Genomic DNA, 22240 nt, shown 5'->3' with positions numbered 1-22240 from the left:
AGAGCGAGGATTTCCTTATTGCTAAACCCGATTCTGAAGTACAATTTGACCAAACCCGGGCCGCGGACCGGTATTTATTGACTTTAATCTCGACGTGTCGAATTAAACTCGACATTTCGAGAATAAAGTAGAAATGTCATGTCGACTTTAATCTCGACGTGTCGACTTTAAAGTCGACATGTCGACATTAAACTCGACCTTTCGAGAATAAAGTTGAAATTACTTCAAAATAGTTTGGAGAGAGAGCAACCGCTCCACAGGATACCCGCACTGAATCCAGAATCAGACGATTGGCCAACGATTCAACACAATGCCTTGTGTAGATCAGTGGCCCCCAACCTTTTTTGCGCCATGGACCGGTTTAATGTCAGACAGTGGTTTCACGGACTGGAAGGTGTAGCAGATAAAAACAAAATAAAATGATAAGACCGGCATAAAAACTGTAGCTAGTATTTTCTCCTAATAAACGTAAATCCACTGTGTATTCATGTGCAACTTTATTAGCAGCGTCCTCATAACGTAACACCAACAACAGAACATGACACGAGTAACAGCCTCTCTGGTCGCTATGGTAACGTTAAAACATGCCTTCAAAATAAGACACACCACAAAAACAAAAAGTGCATGAAAATACTAGCTACTCACAATAGCACTGAATCAGTGGGAGCCCTGAGCTTGTTTTGCTGCAACAAGACGGTCCCATCTTGGGGTAATGGGAGACAATGAAACCCGAAGTGTGTTACTTATGACCATGTCTGCTTCGTAATTTTGTTTTGGTTGCTGTCACTGCAGAAAACCCTGCTTCATAACACATAAGATGTCGGAAATGGCAACAGCGTTTTCAATGCTGTTGTGGCGATCTCGGGGTATTCTGTAGAGTTGTTGTGAACAGACGTTTAAGGCCCCCGTCATTTGCGATCTCGGGACGTATCACGTGATCTATGGTCTCGAGGCCTTGACATGCATCAAGAGTGAGTCAGAGACGGATGTAATGGAGAGAATCCGGTCATTTTTCAAAATAAAACATCATTCAGACTCAGATAATAAATCAAACGGAAATAATGGAAGTTATTTATTATCTCTGTGCGGCCCGGGTTTGGTCAAATTGTACTTCAGAATCGGGTTTAGCAATAAGGAAATCCTCGCTCTTTTAGCGCAGAACCACAGTGTGATTAGTGTAAGGACGCTGAAAAGGTTGTGCCGAAAACTTCGTCTGTTCAAAAGGAGAAATCATACAAATTTGGAAGAATGCAGAGAAGACATAAAGTCGAGATTAAAGTCGCCACGATATTTCAACTTTATTCTCGAAATGTCGAGTTTAATGTCGACATGTCGACTTTAAAGTCGACATGATATTTCAACTTTATTCTCGAAATGTCGAGTTTAATCTCGTCATGGCAAAAATATTTTTTTTCTTCATGTGTGGCCCTCCGTCGTACAAATGCGAGGACTGTCAGAGGGCAAAAAATCTAAATTTCTTCCTTCTCCTCTCCTGTGTCTGTGAGTAGTCATGGCAACCAGCAGAGTCACCATGGCAGCCTCAGGCCAGGGCCACAGCTGCAGCCATTTTTGTAGTCCTTGGCAGTTAATTTCAGTTTATTTAAGTAAATAACAAAGAAAGAGACAGAGAGAGGGTAAAAGACAGACAGGCAGTAACAGAGAGGTAAAGCAAGACATTTTTTGAGGTGACTGTCACTCTGCTTGCTCTGTGTGTACATCTGAGCTGAATGTTTTCTATTGTGTGTGTGCGTGACTGTGCTAATCTCTAGCCTTAGCCTAGTTTAGTGCGTCAGCGCCGCGCGTTAGTACTAATGCCAACATTAGTAATGGTAATGCTAACATCTTTTTCCTTTTCTTTTTTTAATAACCCCGGCAGCAGCCCTCGAGTCACTCTCAAAATTTCCTGCGGGAATTTTCTAGTTTTACTTTATATTTACAACATGCCCTCAGTTCAGCGGCATAAATCCACAGCCACGCACAACTTCAACAACAATCAACAATCAAGACTACCGTCTTTCTGAAAGAGACAGCGCTGTTGTTCTAAAGGTGCAGTGCACCAATTGTTCTTATAAAAATAAAAGCAAAGATGGATAGAGCTTTTAACACTGTAGCAACAATTAATATGACAATTAATGTGAAAGTACAGGTTTAATGCTGACTGGCAGAAAACATTCCCGTGGCTCCTTTACCAAAACCAATTAATGTAAGTACTGCAAAGCTCAGAAGCAGCTGGAAAGTCTGTTTATGTCACAGGCAACGTGAACTTCAGACGAGATAATTTAGTGAAACACAGTAAATCACATTATGAACCTGCCTGTTGTATGAATGTTCTATGTTATAACACAGGCCAGATAAGCTTCAGTCTGTGCAGTACTTGTAAAACTTAAAAAGCTATGAATTTAATTGTTTTGCTTATAAATGCCTCCTCGTTGACCTCATATCACTTTATTAAAGACAAACACATTATTTGGTAACTTTTCATCGTGCCCCTAAAATGATTTGTGTGCTACTAGATTTTTCAACTTAGGAGAACACGTGCTACTTGGGACAATGCTAAGCTCAAGCCCTGCTGGTCACCAGGGGCAGTGGGTGTGACTGGGGTTTAATGATTGCCTCATGAATATCACCAGCACCTACCTGTCAATCTGTTCTGTCTGATACAGAGAGAGGGGGAGGTAGGGGAGGGGTTTTACTGTTGACCTCTTCAGCTATTGTTCATCATAGTTTAGTCCTGCAAGTCCATCTGCATAATAATATAACAAGAAGTATGTGTTATCAGAAGGATCAAAATAAAGGCCCTTAAATAGCAGTAATGGTTTCATGTTTCCTCCTTGGACTCAGCGTGTCAGACAGAGCTCCACTTTCTCCTCTCAGTGACTAACTTAGTCCTGATAGTCACACTACAGTAAATCTGAGCCACCAACCTCAGCGTACGTTACTGGTGCACACCAAGCTGAGCCACCTGCTCTGCTCTTTAACATCCTCACATGGATCCTCTTGTTTTATCTCTTCCTGAGCCTATGCTCTTTGTTATTTATGTTGTGGCTCGTGTGGAACTTTATTACAGTTTCATTCAAATGACTGGCGTTGTCATTTTATCTCCATAACCGCTGTGCTATGATGACGGGTTGTGTTAGCTCCACGCTCATTTAAAGTTGCTGCAATTTTAGTTGAAGGCGTCTGAAAATCTTCTAACATTTCCTCCAACTGATCTGCTTTCTGCCTCTGATCCTGAGCCTGTCATCATCCTCTTTGCTCTTTAAAGTGGAAGCTTGTGCTAAATTTGTTCCATTCTATTGAAAATGTTAGTGTTTGACTTTAATTCAAATGTGAGAGCTCATTGTTGTGATGCTGATTATTTTGTTCTATGTGTGTTCTGGTCATTTGAGCAGATTAAACATGCTGCCTTTAATATGGCTATAAAAAAGATGGTTGTGTTTTTAAAGGTGTGGGGGATTGGGGGGGTGTCAACCTGGTTGGGACATAGAAGGGGGGGCACAGCCAAAAAAGTTTGGGAAACGCTGCAGTAATGTTGAGCTGCACATTTAAAACCTGAACACATCTGATTGAATTATTCATCATTTAATCTACATCTTTTATTCTTTATTCAGATTGTGGAGATGCAGTTTGTCAGAGATCAGCTGTGATTCTCTGTTCTCAGCTCTGAAGTCCAACCCCTCCCATCTGAAATATCTGGACCTGAGTAACAACAACGACCTGAAGAATTCAGGAGTGAAGCAGCTGTGTGGTTTTCTGGAGAGTCCAGACTGTAGACTGGAGACTCTGATGTGAGTTCACTGTCTGTTACTGTTGTAGATCTGATATGTTTAATCACCAACTGAATCTAATTCATGTTCATCCAGAACTTTCCTCCATAAATCTGTAAATGTCCTTTAGTTCAAGACGAGTGTTTGTATCAGAAACTGTAGAAAATGTCCACTGTTAGTTGTTAAAGTCAATGAAGCTTAAAGGCTGTTAGGACACAGTAATGCAGGGGAGCTGCCTCTAGGGGGGGCACCAGATGAAACATGTAATGGTGGAGAACAGACCTGGACATGACACGACCCGTGGACCGTATACGGCCCTTTGGCTGACTTTGACCGGCCCACGTAAAGCTGGTTTGTTCTCATTTGTTCTCGACAGATGATCCAGACAGAACATTTTTTTGGTGGTGTTCTAAGTTAGCATGCTAATGCTAATACCATGTTAAATATGCTGCTGTTATTTGGCTAACGTCACTTTCAGTGTGTCTGTATGTTAGCACAGCTGAGATAGGCTCCAGCAGACCCCACGACCCTTAACAGGAATAATCGGGTACAGAAGATGAATGAATAAAATAACTTCTACTATTTATCCATTGGTCTGTGATATAAATACATTTTCTGTATGATTCCAGTCATTTCAATCATTTTTATTGTCAGAATCTCTGGATTTCAGTATTTCTTATGTGAATACAAGGAGCGACCATATATGGTCATATAGGGAGAGACACCAGTTGAGGCAGCAGGAAGCCGAGCCTCGGATTGCGCAATCTGCCTGTGGCTAACTGTGTGTATGGCATCAATATATTGGTTGTGTCCATTTTTATCATGTGTCCTAATCTTCCATAGTCTAGTTAATGTATTTCATGTATGAATGTAACATATTTAGTCTTGTTGATCTGACATTAAACCGCACTGAAAAACAAGGAGATGAGGCAGCCAGTACTTCTGCCTCATGGAAGAGGGCGCTAGTGAGCCACTGCTTCATGCTGTTGCTCTTCTTCTACTCTGAGTCAACTCTACTGTCCAGGTCCATTTATTGGGATCTATTCTTTGTGTGAAAGATAAAAATAGAAGATTGTAAATCTAAACCTTCAGTCAAAACAGGAAGTGGTAAATGATGGAAGATATTCTGTTAAACAGTCTGAATTAAAAATGGATCAGATCATCAGAAGATTTAACAACTCTATATTATAATTTGATTAAGGTGATGATTTAGTTTCAATTCTAATCCATATTTCCATTTGTCTTTATTTTTTCTCACTGGCTACTCTCATGTTGAATGAATGAACTGTGGAGTTGTGACGGCCAACGCTCTCTCTGTCTCATTCTGTCTCTTAACTGCTATAGATTGACATTGGTCCTTTGTCCAGATATGAACCTTATACCTGTGTAAAGAATCCTCATTGAGATATGAAACGTAACCAGTTAGTGTGAAAGCAGCCAACTGATGGAGAATTTAAGCTGTTTCATTGGGTTCATGATTGTAAATGTAGAGGCAGGGATGTGTTTGTCACTGGTCACCAGGGGCAGTGGGTGTGACTGGGGTTGAATGATTGCCTCATGAATATCACCAGCACCTACCTGTCAATCTGTTCTGTCTGATACAGAGAGAGGGGGAGGTAGGGGAGGGGTTTTACTGTTGACCTCTTCAGCTATTGTTCAAAATAGTTTAGTCCTGCAAGTCCATCTGCATAATAATATAACAAGAAGTATGTGTTATCAGAGGGATCAAAATAAAGGCCCTTAAATAGCAGTAATGGTTTCATGTTTCCTCCTTGGACTCAGCGTGTCAGACAGAGCTCCACTTTCTCCTCTCAGTGACTAACTTAGTCCTGATAGTCACACTACAGTAAATCTGAGCCACCAACCTCAGTGTACGTTACTGGTGCACACCAAGCTGAGCCACCTGCTCTGCTCTTTAACATCCTCACATGGATCCTCTTGTTTTATCTCTTCCTGAGCCTATGCTCTTTGTTATTGATGTTGTGGCTCGTGTGGAACTTTATTACAGTTTCATTCAAATGACTGGCGTTGTCATTTTATCTCCATAACCGCTGTGCTATGATGACGCGTTGTGTTAGCTCCACGCTCATTTAAAGTTGCTGCAATTTTAGTTGAAGGCGTCTGAAAATATTGTAACATTTCCTCCAACTGATCTGCTTTCTGCCTCTGATCCTGAGCCTGTCATCATCCTCTTTGCTCTTTAAAGTGGAAGCTTGTGCTAAATTTGTTCCATTCTATTGAAAATGTTAGTGTTTGACTTTAATTCAAATGTGAGAGCTCATTGTTGTGATGCTGATTATTTTGTTCTATGTGTGTTCTGGTCATTTGAGCAGATTAAACATGCTGCCTTTAATATGGCTATAAAAAAGATGGTTGTGTTTTTAAAGGGGTGGGGGATTGGGGGGGTGTCAACCTGGTTGGGACATAGAAGGGGGGGCACAGCCAAAAAAGTTTGGGAAACGCTGCAGTAATGTTGAGCTGCACATTTAAAACCTGAACACATCTGATTGAATTATTCATCATTTAATCTACATCTTTTATTCTTTATTCAGATTGAAGGAATGCAGGTTGTCAGAGATCAGCTGTTATTCTCTGGGACCAGCTCTGAAGTCCAACCCCTCCCATCTGAAATATCTGGACCTGAGTAAAAACAGTCTGAAGGATTCAGTAGTGAAGCAGCTGTGTGGTTTTCTGGAGAGTCCAGACTGTAGACTGGAGACTCTACAGTAAGTTCACTGTCTGTTACTGTTGTAGATCTGATATGTTTAATCACCAACTGAATCTAATTCATGTTCATCCAGAACTTTCCTCCATAAATCTGTAAATGTCCTTTAGTTCAAGACGAGTGTTTGTATCAGAAACTGTAGAAAATGTCCACTGTTAGTTGTTAAAGTCAATGAAGCTTAAAGGCTGTTAGGACACAGTGATGCAGGGGAGCTGCCTGTAGGGGGGGCACCAGATGAAACATGTCATGGTGTAGAAGATGTGAGCACCAGGGACGTGTGGTCAGGGGAGTCATGTGAGGTAGTGCCTCACCTAGCATCATGAAAAGTAATGACAGTAAAATAACTTCTACTATTGATAAAATAACTTCTACTATTTATCCATTGGTCTGTGATATAAATACATTTTCTGTATGATTCCAGTCATTTCAATCATTATTATTGTCAGAATCTCTGAATTTCAGTATTTCTAATGTGAATACAGGGAGCGACCATATATGGTCATATAGGGAGAGACACCAGTTGAGGCAGCAGGAAGCTGAGCCTCGGATTGCGCAATCTGCCTGTAGCTAACTGTGTGTATGGCATCAATATATTGGTTGTGTCCATTTTTATCATGTGTCCTAATCTTCCATAGTCTAGTTAATGTATTTCATGTATGATCCATGAGGCAGCCAGTACTTCTGCCTCATGGAAGAAGAATTAAAGTGACAGTGCTCTACTGGAGTCTGTGCAAAACGACTGCATTCAGTGCAGAATGTATCTGTGGTTGGTTGTTGGGGGTCAGGGGCTACAGGGGTCCTCCAGTGTTCAACAGTCTCACAGCCTCCAGGAAGAAGCTGCTCCTCAGTCTGGTGGTCCTGCTCTTGATGCTCCTCAGCCTCCTGCCTGAGGGGAGAGGAACAGGGTGGGTGGAGTCTCTCTGAGGGTGATGGAGGAGGAGGAGACATCGTGGATCCTCACAGACTGTGGCCTGTCTGTTAAGAAGTCCTGGAATCAGTTGCAGAGTGTGGAGCTCAGTCTGAGTGTTGTCAGTTTATGTACCAGGGTCTGAGGTCTGATGGTGTTGAAGGCTGATGTGAAATCCACAAAGAGCATGTGAACATCAGAGTCCTTGTTCTCTAAGTGGGTGAGGGCTGTGTGGACCACAGTAGATATGGCGTCCTCTGAGGATCGGTTCTGCCTGTATGCCTACTGGTGCAGGTCCACAGTGACGTCCATGCAGTCCTTGATGTGGGCCATGACCAGTCTCTGGAAGCACTTCATGACTATCAGGGTGAGGGCTACTGGTCCATAGTCATTCAGGCTTGTCACTGTGGACGTTTAAGGAATGGGGATGATGGTGGTGGTCTTCAGGCAGGTGGGGGCCACCGCCTGTTGGAGGGAGGTGTTGAAGATGTCTGTCAGCACCTCGGTGAGCTGGTGTGTGCAGCCCCTCAGCACCCACCCAGAGATGTTATCTGGACCAGCAGCTTTGTGTGGATTAATCCTCTGGAGGGTCCTCCTCACTTCTGCTGGGGTCACACTGAGGGGCTCTTCTCCTGGTGGGGGGGTGAGTCTGGTGCTGGGGGGGTGGGGGTCTGGGTCCTCAAAGTGGGTGTAGAATCTATTGAGAGCGCCGGGTAGTATATATGTATATACAGTGTGGTGGTGGAATCAACTTATTATTACTTATTACTTACTTATTATACAAATAAATAGTTGCTGAAACTTTGAAGAATAAAACTATGAGATGGTGAGGTAGTGGTTCGTGTAAAAAGCAGATTAATTAGTGTAAAGTTCAGTTGTTATAGACTCAGGCTGGTGGTGTTCAGCCTGATGGCAGCTGGAATGAAGGACCTGTGGTAGCGTTCCTTCTTGCAGCGTGGATGCAGCAGTCTGCTGCTGAAGGAGCTGCTGAGGTCTGAAACAGTCTGATGCAGTGGGTGAGAGGGGTTGTCCATGATTGATGTCAGCTTGGCTAACGTCCTCCTCTCACCCACCTCCTCCATGGAGTCCAGAGAGCAGTCCAGGACAGAGCCGGCCCGTCTGACCAGCTTGTTCAGTCTCTTCCTGTCCCTCTCTGAGCTCCCACTGCTCCAGCAGACCACTGCATACAGGATGGCAGAAGAAAGTCCTGAGCAGTGACCTGCACACTCCAAAAGACCTCAGTCGTCTCAGCAGGTGGAGACGACTTTGGTCCTTCTCGTACAGGGCGTTAGTGTTGTGTGTCCAGTCCAGTTTATCGTTGAGGTGAACACCCAGGTACTTGTAATCCTCCACGACCTCGATGTCCAAGCCCTGGATGTTCACCGGTGCAGTCAGATGTGGTTTCCTACTGAAGTCCATCACCACCACCATGTAGCTGAGGACAGCAGATGTGTGTCCTCTAGATCCAGCTCTCCCTCACAGACAGCTGCCTCTCTGAACATCTGCCAGTCTGGAAACAGTCCTGCAGCACAGGGACAGCATCACTGGGCCACACGGTGATGGTCCTCTGTGTTGGTGTGTGGCGTCTGAGCAGGGGACGGTAGGCTGGGACCAGCATGATGGAGATGTGGTGGAGAAGCTGAGGTGGAGGTGGGGGACGGCTCTGTATGCGTCTGTTTTGTTGGTGTGAACACGGTCCAGCGTGTTATTTCCCCGTGTCGCTATGGTGACATGCTGATGGAACTTAGGCAGTGTGTCTGTCAGGTTTACGTGGTTGAAATCCCCCACAATCACGTAAAAAGCCTCCGGGTGCTTGTTGTGGAGCGCGCTGATGTTGTTGTGGAGCTCCTTTAGCGCATCGTTAGCATTAGCACCCGGTGGATGTAAACAGCCATAATAAACACTGCTGTAAACTCAGGAGGCAGATAGTGTGGCTGCCATGTCACAGTCATGTGCTCTATCACAGGGTCACCAACCTTTTTGAGACTGAGAGCTACTTCAGGGGTAGCGAGTAATTGGAAGGGCTACCTCTGATACAAACTGACTGAATAACATAGTCACAAAGTTCACCTTTAATAATAAGAACAGTAATAATAATAATAATAAGGCTGTCTGCTCAAGTTAGTGGATGCTGTTATATCATATTGTTGTTAATGAATCCTCACAATAAATATTAGTAATGATTTACATGGTAGAAATCTAATTATTTAAACATACAACATTAATTATATTTTTTGTTCCTATAATTCAGTTTCAACATTTGAGCTATCACATGTCTCTGACTCATCTCTCTTTCTAGACTGATCTGTATGAATTAGCAGATTTGCAGCACTTCGTTTAAAGTCACCTGTTTTATTTTTGTTCAAATTAACACCTTTATGACATTTTTGAACAAATCATGAACTTTGTCCCATGTCTGTACAAATTGCCAGTAATGTAATATTAAAAACACATTCTTTCACATATTTAAATGAATCATATCACATTTGTACAAATCTGTAGCATTTTAACAAACTTTTAGAACAGACTTAGAACATGGCGTTTCACTAAAATCATCCGTTTAACTAAATGATGCTTCCCTTACTCTTTTGACTTCTTCGCCGGCCTCATGTAAAAACACGGCCTTTAACTCACGGCCTTTTCCCGCCCATAGTGCGCTGCCAGGCGGGGAGTTAGCAGTTAGCATGGAAGCTAGCAGTTAGCATGGAAGCTAGCGTGACAGTACTGAACTGAAGTGTCTCTCCTCATTGTGCCGCTTTGCCGTTGCCACAGCAACCCCATAAATGAGATATTCGCACGTTTCTTTTACTGTGGTGAAAAAGAAGGCTTCTTCCCACTCACTGGGACGTCCCACAACATGGTTCGTTATCTTTAGCTTTTCTTCCATGTGTTTCTGTTGTTAGACCCTCATCTAGCTCCTCAACGTAGCCGCGGCCGCTTCCATACATCAGTGAAAACAAAGATGGCGGTTTGTCTTGCGCGTGATATTGAACGTTGACACCAGACGAGGTCAGAGTTCATATAAACATAAAACATAACATATATATGATTTTATATTAAATAATACCATGTTCAACTCTACAGTAATGCAAGTCTTATTGATATAAAAAGAACAGCAACACAATTAAATACAGTTTTTAGAGGAGCTCGATGGCGACAAGTGCTATTTTTAGAACATCCCCTGCAGGTGACCCGTTGCATAAGCAACCACCTGTCAGACAAAGCACCGCACAGTTCCTCATCTCACAGGAAACCCCCAGCCTCAGTCCAAGTAGGTCCATCTTTACTGTTGACCTCTTAAACCAGGGATGGGCAACTGGTGGCCCGGGGACCACACACAGCCCGCGACCTCACTAGAAGTGGCCCTTAGATTCATTTTTGATAATTATAAAATGTGTCCTCTGCAGCACTGAATCAGTTGTAATAACACAGTTGGCCACTAGATGGTGCCTCTAATGCCACCTCGTACACGCTTCCACCGGGTCTTCTCCACCAGTGAAGAAGAGATGATTATCTGTTCACAGAATGTAAAGATAAACCTATGTGCTTAGTCTGCTTAGAGACGTTATCTGACATGAAAGATTTCAATTTAAGTTGCCGCTACAACACGTTGCACAAAACTAAATACGAGAAGTATACTGAAGCTCCAAGGGCTGCTATCGTAGCGGACCTTAAATCAAAAGTACACAAACAACAGCGACGTTTTAGCAGTGGCCACTGCTGATAGTGGTGAGGTAGAGTTAGCCTGGTCGTTACCATCCTACGTTTCCGCCCGAAATTTGATTTCGGTCTGCACGTTAGTCTGGCCCAATGTAATAGGAATCTGTCTCCGTAATGGGCGGATGCTTTTTTTGAGGTTTAAAATCATTGGAGTTCCCTTAACCAATCAGCAACGTTTGGTAATGACGTATATTGTGCGCCGGAGTTCAGGCTCTTACGCTTACCACTTCCGCTTCCAGTTAAATAAATCAAACTTTTCCCAAAGCCAGTTGGAAGGAGAGCTACGACGTCCTTGCCATTTATAAAACTGACAAGACAAGCCTCTTGTTCTGGTTTTAATTCCGTGATGCTCTCGAGAGTTGAGACAACTTCGCGGATGGCTTCTAGCGTCTCTTCCTCCATCGCCATTGTTGCTATGCTGTTGAACTACAAGCTTCGCTGGACTACAAGCAACTCGGCAGGCGAGTTCCGCGTCATCACTCAACTGTTCGCTGATTGGTGCGGTTACACGCGAACCGTGGAAGTGCAATTTGGCCAGACTCTGTGCCAGACCGAAATCAAATTTCGGGCGTAAACGTAGGATGGTGACGACCAGGCTAAGATAGAGTAGGTATACAGGTAAAATGTTGAACTCCTTATTAGTGTAAAATTGCACAAATTAATTCATGCAATGAATGTTTCTCTGCTGTTGTGCAGCTTTCTGTCATCCAGTAAATCTGAGCCACCAACCTCAGTGTACGTTACTGGTGCACACCAAGCTGAGCCACCTGCTCTGCTCTTTAACATCCTCACATGGATCCTCTGTTTTATCTCTTCCTGAGCCTATGCTCTTTGTTATTGATGTTGTGGCTCGTGTGGAACTTTATTACAGTTTCATTCAAATGACTGGCGTTGTCATTTTATCTCCATAAGCGCTGTGCTATGATGACGGGTTGTGTTAGCTCCACGCTCATTTAAAGTTGCTGCAATTTTAGTTGAAGGCGTCTGAAAATCTTCTAACATTTCCTCCAACTGATCTGCTTTCTGCCTCTGATCCTGAGCCTGTCATCATCCTCTTTGCTCTTTAAAGTGGAAGCTTGTGCTAAATTTGTTCCATTCTATTGAAAATGTTAGTGTTTGACTTTAATTCAAATGTGAGAGCTCATTGTTGTGATGCTGATTATTTTGTTCTATGTGTGTTCTGGTCATTTGAGCAGATTAAACATGCTGCCTTTAATATGGCTATAAAAAAGATGGTTGTGTTTTTAAAGGTGTGGGGGATTGGGGGGGTGTCAACCTGGTTGGGACATAGAAGGGGGGGCACAGCCAAAAAAGTTTGGGAAACGCTGCAGTAATGTTGAGCTGCACATTTAAAACCTGAACACATCTGATTGAATTATTCATCATTTAATCTACATCTTTTATTCTTTATTCAGATTGAGGTACTGCAGTTTGTCAGAGATCAGCTGTGATTCTCTGGTCTCAGCTCTGAAGTCCAACCCCTCCCATCTGAAACATCTGGCGCTGGGTGGAAACAACCTGAATGATTCAGATGTGAAGCAGCTTCTTGATCTTGAGAAGAGTCCAGACTATAAACTGGAGACTCTGAGGTGAGTAGAGGGTTCCAGTCAGTCCATGCTGCTTTCATCAGTATTGTCCTAAACACAGTTAGTATCAAAGATCCAGTGTTTCCTGTAAACCTGCAGCTTCTCAGTGAAGCTGTGAGAGGAGAATGGAGACAGGCTTCAGGATTGGACAGAAAGACAGAGAGAGAGACAACAGTCAGCCAATCAGATGAGCCAGAAGCTTGTTGTGATCATGTGTTTGAGTTGATGTGAAGACGACTGTTGTTGTTGTGTTGATGTGTCCAGGAAATAAAGCTGGATTCCAGCTGACAGCCTTCCAAGATGTATAGAGACAGTGGTGGTCATTCATCAGATCTGATCAACAACTGATCACAGCTCTGAGATCAGTCTGACTGAAGCCTGCACATCACAGAACCAGCATTACATTTAGTAACCATGAGCAGAGTCATCACCTCCTCTCTTCTTTCTCCTCCTCTCTACAGGTGGACGGGGTGGTAACAGTGAATAGGACGGTGTGTGAGGTGAGAGGATGAGCTGTGTCTGAATCAGAAAAGACTTTATTGTCAAGTATGTTGGTTCATACAACTGTTGACCATGTGAGTGGTCCTGGACTGGATGGATCTCAGCCGTCTGTTAAATAGTCTGTGTCCAGGGTGAGAGGGATCAGACACAATCTGAGCTGCTTCAGAGTCCTGGAAGCGTCCAGCTGGTCTAGAGACGTCAGACTGCAGCCAATCACCTTCTCTGCAGAGAGTCTGCTCTTGTCCTCAGCAGAGGCTGCAGCAGACCAGGTGCTGATGGACTCAATGATGGCAGTGGACAAGTGTCACCATGACAACCACACGACAACCACAACAACAGCTCCTATTGGCTGCTCCCGTCATCACTTCCTGTTCAAGCCCAGAGTTGGTCCATTCTCTTCCTGGTTGATGCTTGATGCTTGTAAATCTGGTTCAGGACTTGTAAATGTCTTATGGTGATGTCATTGTGTTTTATGATATGTAGAAATGTTTTCTAAAATGTAAATGTGTCTCCAGCTGTAAAAGTGTTTGACATGTTGTAATGTTGGTTGGCACCTCCAGGCCACCGTAGATGATGAAGCTGGAAGCTTCCAGTAACCCCCCTTGGGTCTAAGCCTCTTCCTGCTCTGCACATTATATTGTTATGTTTGCCTCTTGTTATTTTTAAACGGTCAATGATTTGTAAATGAACAAAGAATAAATGACTAAATGTTTCCTGACGTCCTTCCATTCAAACCAAATCCTCCTCTAATGATGTTGTGGCGCCGCCCAGCTGCTTGGGATGAAGTGAAGTTTGATTGTTGGGACAAGACGTGAAACACTAGGACAAGTTCCAGCATGAAGAAGCAGCTTCACTGTAGATCCAAACAAGATGACGTTGTACTGCAGCTGATGCACGGTTCATGGCTGAACTATGACGGTGGCAGTAGTCACAGTTAGGGCTTGAATCCATAGACTGTAGAAAACATGGAGCACACGTCTCCACTTCCTCTCATTGGTCAAACTGATGCTAGTGTCCCAGGGCTACATGCAGCGCCATCTGGTGACTTCTGATCCAGAGTCAGATCAGTTCTGTCTGAGAGTGGATCCATGTTATTGATGCCCCGCCCACTCTCCCTCTAGACTCACTGCTGATTGGTTAATGCTGCTCTGCTCTACCTCCACCAGTTACTGAGACATGTTGAATTATACACTGAACTTCTTTATTATTGGAAATCAAGCTCCTCCCACAGAGCTAACGTTGGAGTATTGTTGTAGCTAGACGCTAGCTAATTACATTCAGTCACTGACAATCTCACAGAAACTAAAGTTGAACTTTAAATCTGTCCTTTAGTTTACAGTAGAGATGTTATGATGGAAGCAGACGCTGGAAACAGTGTCGAGCGTTCAAAGCAGAAGTATCGCCACAAGATGTTTGGATGCTTCATCAGCTGAAAGATCACGTGACTCCCCAGATGAAGCTTCATGACGTCACACGCGTATCGGCCGTCATCAGTGACGTGTCACGGGATTGTTAAACTCACCATGATTATAAATGGGGACAGTCCCTCAGATGGTTGTGGCTTTTTGAGAGGAGGAGAGTTTTGCATCTGTTCCGTAGTTTCATTGGTTTAGAAGGAGGGAGAGTGAAGTTTAAGGTCAGATTAGACCAATCTGACCAATGAGGACATGTTTAGTCTCACGTGGTCATTCCATCTCTGGTTATCTAGGTGGTGTCCAGCAAACCACGTGGCCTTCACTGACAACTGGAACATTTTCTGGGGAAAGCCTGGTCTGATTAGGAGAGATGGCATCCACCCCACTTTAGCGGTTGCTGCTCTCATCTCTAGGAATATGGACCATTTTATTAACCCCCCCCCCACCACCCGTAACCATGACAACCCAGAGTTCAGACCAGGAGGAGGAGTTGTAGTCTTCCACACTTCTCTGCTGCTTCTCTAGGACACCCTAAACTCTCTAAACTCTCTAGATGTTCTGTCTGCTCCCAGATTATTTAAACCAAAGAACAACAACAGAGGAGTTACTCATTGGAACCTGATACAAATCAGAACAAGTTCATTGGTAGAACAGAAGAAGAGGAAAATGAAATGTGGTCTTTTAAATGTCAGATGTCTCTCATCTAAATCTCTTTTAGTGAATGATCTGATAACTGATCATCAGATTGATCTATTTAGTTTGACTGAAACGTGGCTACAGGATGATATCTACTACTAGTCATGCTATTCTCTTCTATTACTGTAGACAATGTTTACTGCTGTGTGTCTTTCTTCTGTCTGTACCCGGCTGGCCTCAGGCAGATGGTTCCTCCATATGAGCTGGTTCTGGTTCTGGTTCTGGTTCTGCTCCAGGTTTCTTCCTGTTAAAGGGAGTTTTTCCTGCCACCGTCTCCTTCAGGCTGCTCTGGAGGTTTCAGGTCTGGTTTTGTAAAGCGTCTTGAGACGATTTGTTTTGTTATTGACGCTATAGAAATAAAACTGAATTGAATTAAATTAGTAGAACATTAGATTAACTTGCATCCGCACATAGGCATTCACACACTATACATTGATTTCCATCCCTGTATACATACATAGAAGAGGAGCAGACTAAAGCCTGACTCAGCTGAAATGATCTTGTTTTTAATAAAAATCTCTGAAGCAGTTTCACAAGCATTTAGTACAACTACTGTCATCACCGTCCCTACACTGTCAGAAAAAAGGGTACGACTGAGGTTCATTTTTGTTCTCTAAGGTACATCTGCTGAGGACGTACCCTCACAAGTTCCAAGTTGTTCCTCGTGGAACTTAAATGTACCCTTTTTGGGTCAAAAGGGTACATTTTTGTTCCAAAATGATCAAGGGTCCACATCTGTACCATTTTTTCCACAAACAGGGGAACAATGACCATGTGAGGCTGTGTGTGACTGATACAGTTGGGGGATGGTATGGTTTGTGCATCAGAATTGGGAAATTCAGTTCATTTACGCTCTTATTCTTAATCCCAAGTTTCCAATATGTTCCTCAGAGAACACAGCAGTGATTTAAAAATGTAGGTGATAAAGTAGGACTGAACTTAATATTACAAGTGACACAAAAATATTTATGAATAATTAAGTATAACTATTTCTATTATTTTCACACATAAAGCTTTTATACAGCATATAGGTATCGTAGCCTATTGGTCTGCACTTTTAAGTGAATCAGAAAGAAATCAGTGTAATCACACATCACTAATATTAAAGAAAAAAATATTAAGATTTTACAGTAAAAAGCCTAATTTCTAAACTGTATCCTTGAGATAACGTTGAGTCATGATGATGAAGGGCCTCCATGACCCAGAATGGCGCACACACGCGCGCTCCTTATGCAGCTGCGTACGCATGCGCACCAACGGCAGGTCTCAACCGTCGACAGTCAGCGGCAGTTGGCGCTCAAAGTCAAAGATGGAGCTCTCCACGGAGGAGCTCCTTCAAAAGCTGGAGGAAGCTGGACTAAGTTTGACAGAGTAGGAGGCCCAGAGATTCAGAGGGAAGTTCATTTGATTATTTGATTGAGCTGGAAAGTTTATTTATTTTTCTGGTTTTATATATTCTATGCAGCCTTTTGGTCAAACTGAATAAACCGAGCTACTAAATTGCGTTAGCTAGCATTGACCTTATCTAGAAAATGACGTTTGCTTGCTGTCAGATATCAAACTTAAATCTAAAACAATAACAGGTTAACATGACCAAAGATGTGCTTTAGAGACGATCTCTTGTGCCTCGTAAAGTTACGTTTTATTGACGGGTTTTGTGTTGCTGGATGAAAATGATTTTGCTAATGCTAACTGTTAGGTAGCTAATGTTAGCTAAAAGTTGCTGACAGCATTGCCTGGCTAGTTAACATAGACGCAGGGACTAAAATGTCCCCTGAAGGTCCACATTTGTCCCTCTCTGTCTCAAAGGCCTTCTGACTGTCCGTTTTCCTAACGTTAAATGCTGGCTAACAGGAGATGTGAAAACCTGGAAGTAGCTGCTAAGTATAGGGGTGTAGGGAGACCAGACGTCCCCGATTTACGGGGACAGTCCCCATTTTGGATGACCTGTCCCCGGACAAAGCTGTCCCCGAAAATGTCCCTGATTTTAGCGTTTTATGAATGAAAAAAAAAAAAGCACAAGCATTTCACCTGTTTAGTAAATATATGTTTGTATTTCTATCAATCTTCTAAAAGCATCTATTTAAAACATCCAGTATTATATGATGTCAAACTCATACAAGTCTATTATTTTATAGAAAAGAACAGAAATGAAGCATCTGAAGATGCACATACATAGTTGTTAATGTTGAGTCATGTTCTGTTTTATATTTCTTTCAAACACTTTTGCTAAAAAAAAGACTCAACAAAGGTGATTTTAATACAGATCTACAGTCTGATATGTAATTATTTCTGTATTTGAATCTTTCTTCACCTTCCCTTGAACAGCTCTGTTGGTGTTTGTAAGCTTTAGTGATGAGGCTGCTGATGTTTACATGCTGTATCCTGTGAATAGCCCATGCTGCTGGGCCTTTTTGGAGCTTACTGGACTCTTTATGACTGAAAGGGGCTTTTCACTGTGTATTCCTCATGCAAGTATTGAAGAGACTGGCAAAATAAAAGATGTATATGAAGAATCCTGGATGAAGAAGCTTTGTCGTGTCTCCTGTGTGGAATGACCTGATGTCTGAGTGGTTGCAGATAAAAAAGAAGCTCTAGCTCTCAACAGTTTAGAGCTGAACTTTAAGTTTAATGTTCACCAGATATGACAGGGCTTCACGTGTGCATCCCCTCCCTTCTCTCTTTTTCTTTGCCAAGTTAAAAACATAAGGATCTGGATATTTTCACATAAGATACACGGGGAATGAAGATGTTGCTTCAATCGACCTAATCTCATCTCATATTCATATAAATACATATGGACTGCAGCTAATTAGACACAGACAGGTCTCATTGCTCTGCAGCCGTCTCTTCAGATGGGACGTAACGGTCAAATGCTGTCAACATTGCTGATTGCTCTGTGTCTGGGATAAGGATGGTCCAGCCTCAGTCTCTCCTAGAATATATCAGATATGCTCTAGTCCTCCCACATCTCTGCTGGGTTTTCTATACAGACACTTCATAGTCCTACCTGGAGATAGCTGTCATCACCCTGAAGAGAGAAACTGAGAAAGTTAAAGATGTTGCAGAGTTGTTGCCGTCAACCTGAAATCACTTGCTGATAATTGAATGATATAGATGTTATAGATGCAGCCAGGGACTGAATTTACTGAAAATCTGAAGGAAGTTGCACTGAAGGGAGAGATGTGATGAAAACAACTAAATCTAAAAGGAAAGACAACAAGACAAATGTGCAGATGCATGTAGTTTACATTTAATCAGATGGTTTGTTCAGTTTAAAACATGATGGTACGTATGAACTGGAGAAAGAACACGGTCTCTCTGTTAAATGATAGTAGAGGGTGGGAGTATAGTACATCTGGTACGTCGCTGTTGAAAGACTGGTGCAGAGAGTTGACATTTACAAGATGTTTGTCTTTCACGTCCACGTACACCCACGTAAATGAACCCCCACTGACACACACTAATTATTTCTGCATGAGAGCAGAAGAAAATAGTAATATGTGAAAAAGCAGCCTAAAGAAAGTAAACCTAAGAGTTCACTTTTTGTCATGAGTGCTTTTAACAAATTATTTGTCAGTGTGTGTGGAGGGAAGGGTGGAGGTTGATGCTGCTGCACCATCAGACTCTAATGACTCTGCTTTAAACACCGTTAATTCATGAAATAATCCAGAGAGCAGCAGAGAGGAGGCCTTGGTTTCTATTATTCTATTATTCTATTATTCTTTCAGTATAAAGAGTGAACTGACAGACGGTAGAAACATCCTTGTAATATGCACCACTCCTCTTAGTCTTTGACATGTTATGGAAACAGAGACTATTGGTGGCTGACACTCTGTCACCACCTAGTGGCAGAGAGCAGCACCTCCCTCTCAGGCCCTCCCACTATCTGTTGTTGGCGTTACCGTGGCAACAGTCTGGTGTTTCCTCTCACCAGTGAGAGCAGAGCGAGGGAGACAGCTCAGACATGAACAGCCTCTTCTCCAGGTAAGGCTTTTCTTCTCCAGGTTAGAACAGAGAGGTGCTTCCTCCAGCCATCTTTAAAGACTCCACGTGTCCCAGCAGGGACGTCCAGGTGAAGAGAGGTACCTGGGGGAGATCTGCTCTCTGCTGGCCTCCTACACCAGGAAAACAGCCAAGCTCAGAGACACGGCCGACCTGCTGGTCGCTCAGCTCTTCCACTTCTCCGGCACAGAGGACCGTGAGCTCCAGACGGGCCTGAAAAACCTGGCTGAAGACCTGGCCATGGTGCAGGACTACCGGCAGGCTCAGGTCAGGGGACTCTGGTTAGAATATGCATGGCCTGTGGGACTGTTGCTAAGAGGAGTGGTTTGTTGTTGCAGGTAGAGAGACTGGAGACCAGAGTGGTTGCTCCTTTAAAAGCCTACGGAGACATTGTCAAGAATAAAAGGGTGAGTTAAGAAACTATCATTAATAATAATGAGCCAGGTTTAAAAGAAACAGGTGGTTAGTGGACACTCTGGACAAACTGTCTCATCGTCTCCAGCAGTCCTGTACATTCATCACTTCCTGGTTTCTTCATGTTAGAAGATGATGAACCAGGAGAAACAGACATAAAGCAGCTCATTCCTAGTTCTTCTTCTGGAACATTTTTCCACTTTTAAACTGTGATTCAGTCGAATAAATCAACAGAAATACAATTAAACACTCAGTTAATGTCTCCCTGCTCAGACACTAGTGACACTAGCTGAACATGTGAACAGGATCTATGTACTAGTTTATGTGAAGTCAGCACTGCAGCCATGAAGAATGAGTTCAGAGATGATTCAGGTGAAGAGAAGAGTGATCTACCTGTCCACCACATGTCATCATTAACAGATGAACTGAAAACAACCACACAACACGTCCATGGTCTTGACTGTGTTAGACAATCACTGTGACCAGGATTAAAACCTTATGCAGAGACAAACAGCTTCAAGCCAGAGTTTAGAAAGTGTCCAGAGCCACAGATACACTCAGCACTCTCTAAATCACATGTTTAGGTTTTAATTGTGTTTCTTTTATTTATTTCCTGCTGCTAGAAAGGGAGACTTGACGTTTCACTGTGTGCTCTAAGCTGCTGTTTTTACTGTGCATGTGTTTCTTTTAATGAGCTGACAGTGTTTTTATCATTTAGACTGATCTAAAGAAGTTCAACACTGACCTGAACAGAGAACTGAAGGAGTTACAGAAGCTGGAGAACATCCGTGTGAAGAACCCAGCGGACCGTCAGAGCATAGTATCCTGACAGACGTTTATTAGAGATCTGGCTCCGGTCACAGATTAGAAACAAGAAAACAAACACATGGTGGCGCTATAATGTCATACTAATGCTGCCTGACAGGGGATATTAATGACATGGTGTACTCTCTGTTATCTTTACATGTTTGCTACTAATATAATTACACTTTATGTTTTCTTGACCACACCTTTCAGTCTCAGGTAATGTAATGACTTCCTGGTTGTCTGGTGAATGCAGCTCCTGCAGACGAGGAGGTTTGTTCCTTCATGTTCTCCGCTCACTGACAGGCAGAGGTCAACGCTCAGAAGGCTTTCAACAACGCTCAGCGCAGCGTCAGGCTACTGGAGGAGAACATCACAGACTTCCAGAGACAGAAACTGGACGATATCAAAGTCAGCCTCACACGTCACACATGGCTCTACTATTTATTTATTTCTATTTGGGACTAACAGAGAAAAAGTTGTGTTTGTCTCTGCAGAAGGTTTTCACAGACTTCATCACGGTGGAGATGATCTTCCACGCTAAAGCCCTGGAGGTTTATTCACACACGTGCTACAACCTGGAGGCAATAAACTGTCAAAAGGATCTGGAGGTACCTGAGTCACCCACTCTCTGAAACTGTTCATTAAAGCATGATGTCAGTTTAAAATGATGCAAAACACTCACAAATGCCCCCGTCACTACACGCTCAACTGTGGAACTGAACATATTGAGGAAGTGACAATAAACACCACGTGAGTCTTGAGTCTTGACTTGTACTGACAGCCATCAGCAGCTCCTTCAGTCTCTGAGGGACGCCTCGTCTCTTTGAGTCTCTCTACTCTGTGCAGGTCCAGGTGTCTGAGTGATTCAGCTCTTGTTAGTGAGTGAAGGACACTGAAAAGCTTGAACCTCTGTCTCTGTCTCCTCAGCTGTTCAGCAGTCGGATCAAGATGTCCGACTCTCTGTCTGGACCTCTGGACAGTCCTGTGAGCAGCCACACCTCTCCCGTTATAAACCACCACCTCAGTCCTCACCTGGCCTCCCCTAGACCACAACACCTCAGGTCAACGCTGGCCACGAGCACCGGCCAGAGCCACAGACACCAACACGGCCTGCACCCCGACAAAGCCAGGGGGGTGAGGCCTGAATGTCCTGGTTGCTATGGTGACAGAATGAGAATGCTTGTTGAGGATAAGGTCTCCAACTTTTTTATTTGCAGCCTCGTAGCACCTTGCAACGCCAGAGAGGCATGGATGAAGAGGAGGAGGATGAGGAGGAGGAGGAGGAGGAGGAGGAGGAGGAAGAGGAGGATGAGGAGGAGGAGGAGGAGGAGGAGGAGGATGAGGAGGAGGATGAGGAGGAGTATGCATCAGAGAGGGAGGAAGGTCTCCACGCCAGCAGACAGTCGTATGCTGCCCAGGATGCAGAGATGCACAGATGTCAGCAGTAACAGTGCTGTACTTTAATAGATGTCTGTGCTTGGTTATCAGCCACAGCTGCTTCATTAACATCATGAGTCATATTAACAAACACTGAGTTCTTCTATTTATTTATAGCGTCATCTCTGCTAGAAAGTAGCCAGATAAATGACATTTCATTTCTAAAAGGACATGTCTTGTAGACGTGGTGTGTTTCCTCTGGAGTTAGTTAGTTAGTGTGGATGCTGGGAGCTAAAGAAGAGGCTGGCTTTCAATCCTAG

The 22240-nt window shown here is 43.4% G+C and overlaps 1 protein-coding gene across 12 annotated transcripts in view; it reads left to right on the top strand.

The window, feature by feature from the left end:
- LOC311509914 (protein NLRC3-like) overlaps positions 1-13919 on the top strand; it is a 33354-nt gene extending 19435 nt beyond the window's left edge. For 5 of the 12 annotated variants that reach the window (XM_084575361.1, XM_084575364.1, XM_084575356.1 and 2 more), the window contains 4 exons: positions 3612-3788; positions 6320-6493; positions 12535-12708; positions 13167-13919. In XM_084575361.1, coding sequence (XP_084431487.1) covers positions 3612-3788; positions 6320-6493; positions 12535-12708; positions 13167-13182 — 541 coding nt within the window. In that variant the 3' untranslated portion in view covers positions 13183-13919. Of the gene's footprint in view, positions 1-3611; positions 3789-6319; positions 6494-12534; positions 12709-12969 lie in introns of those variants that run through there. The other 7 variants (XM_084575365.1, XM_084575363.1, XM_084575362.1 and 4 more) reach the window with 6 other exon arrangements.
- The last annotated feature ends 8321 nt before the right edge of the window (positions 13920-22240 follow it).

This window comes from Chelon labrosus (assembly GCF_963514085.1).
Source record: "Chelon labrosus genome assembly, contig: SCAFFOLD_31, whole genome shotgun sequence".
Taxonomy (NCBI): Eukaryota; Metazoa; Chordata; class Actinopteri; order Mugiliformes; family Mugilidae; genus Chelon; species Chelon labrosus.
Note: the sequence above shows the minus strand (reverse complement) of the source record. Positions and strands in the feature narration are given on the sequence as shown.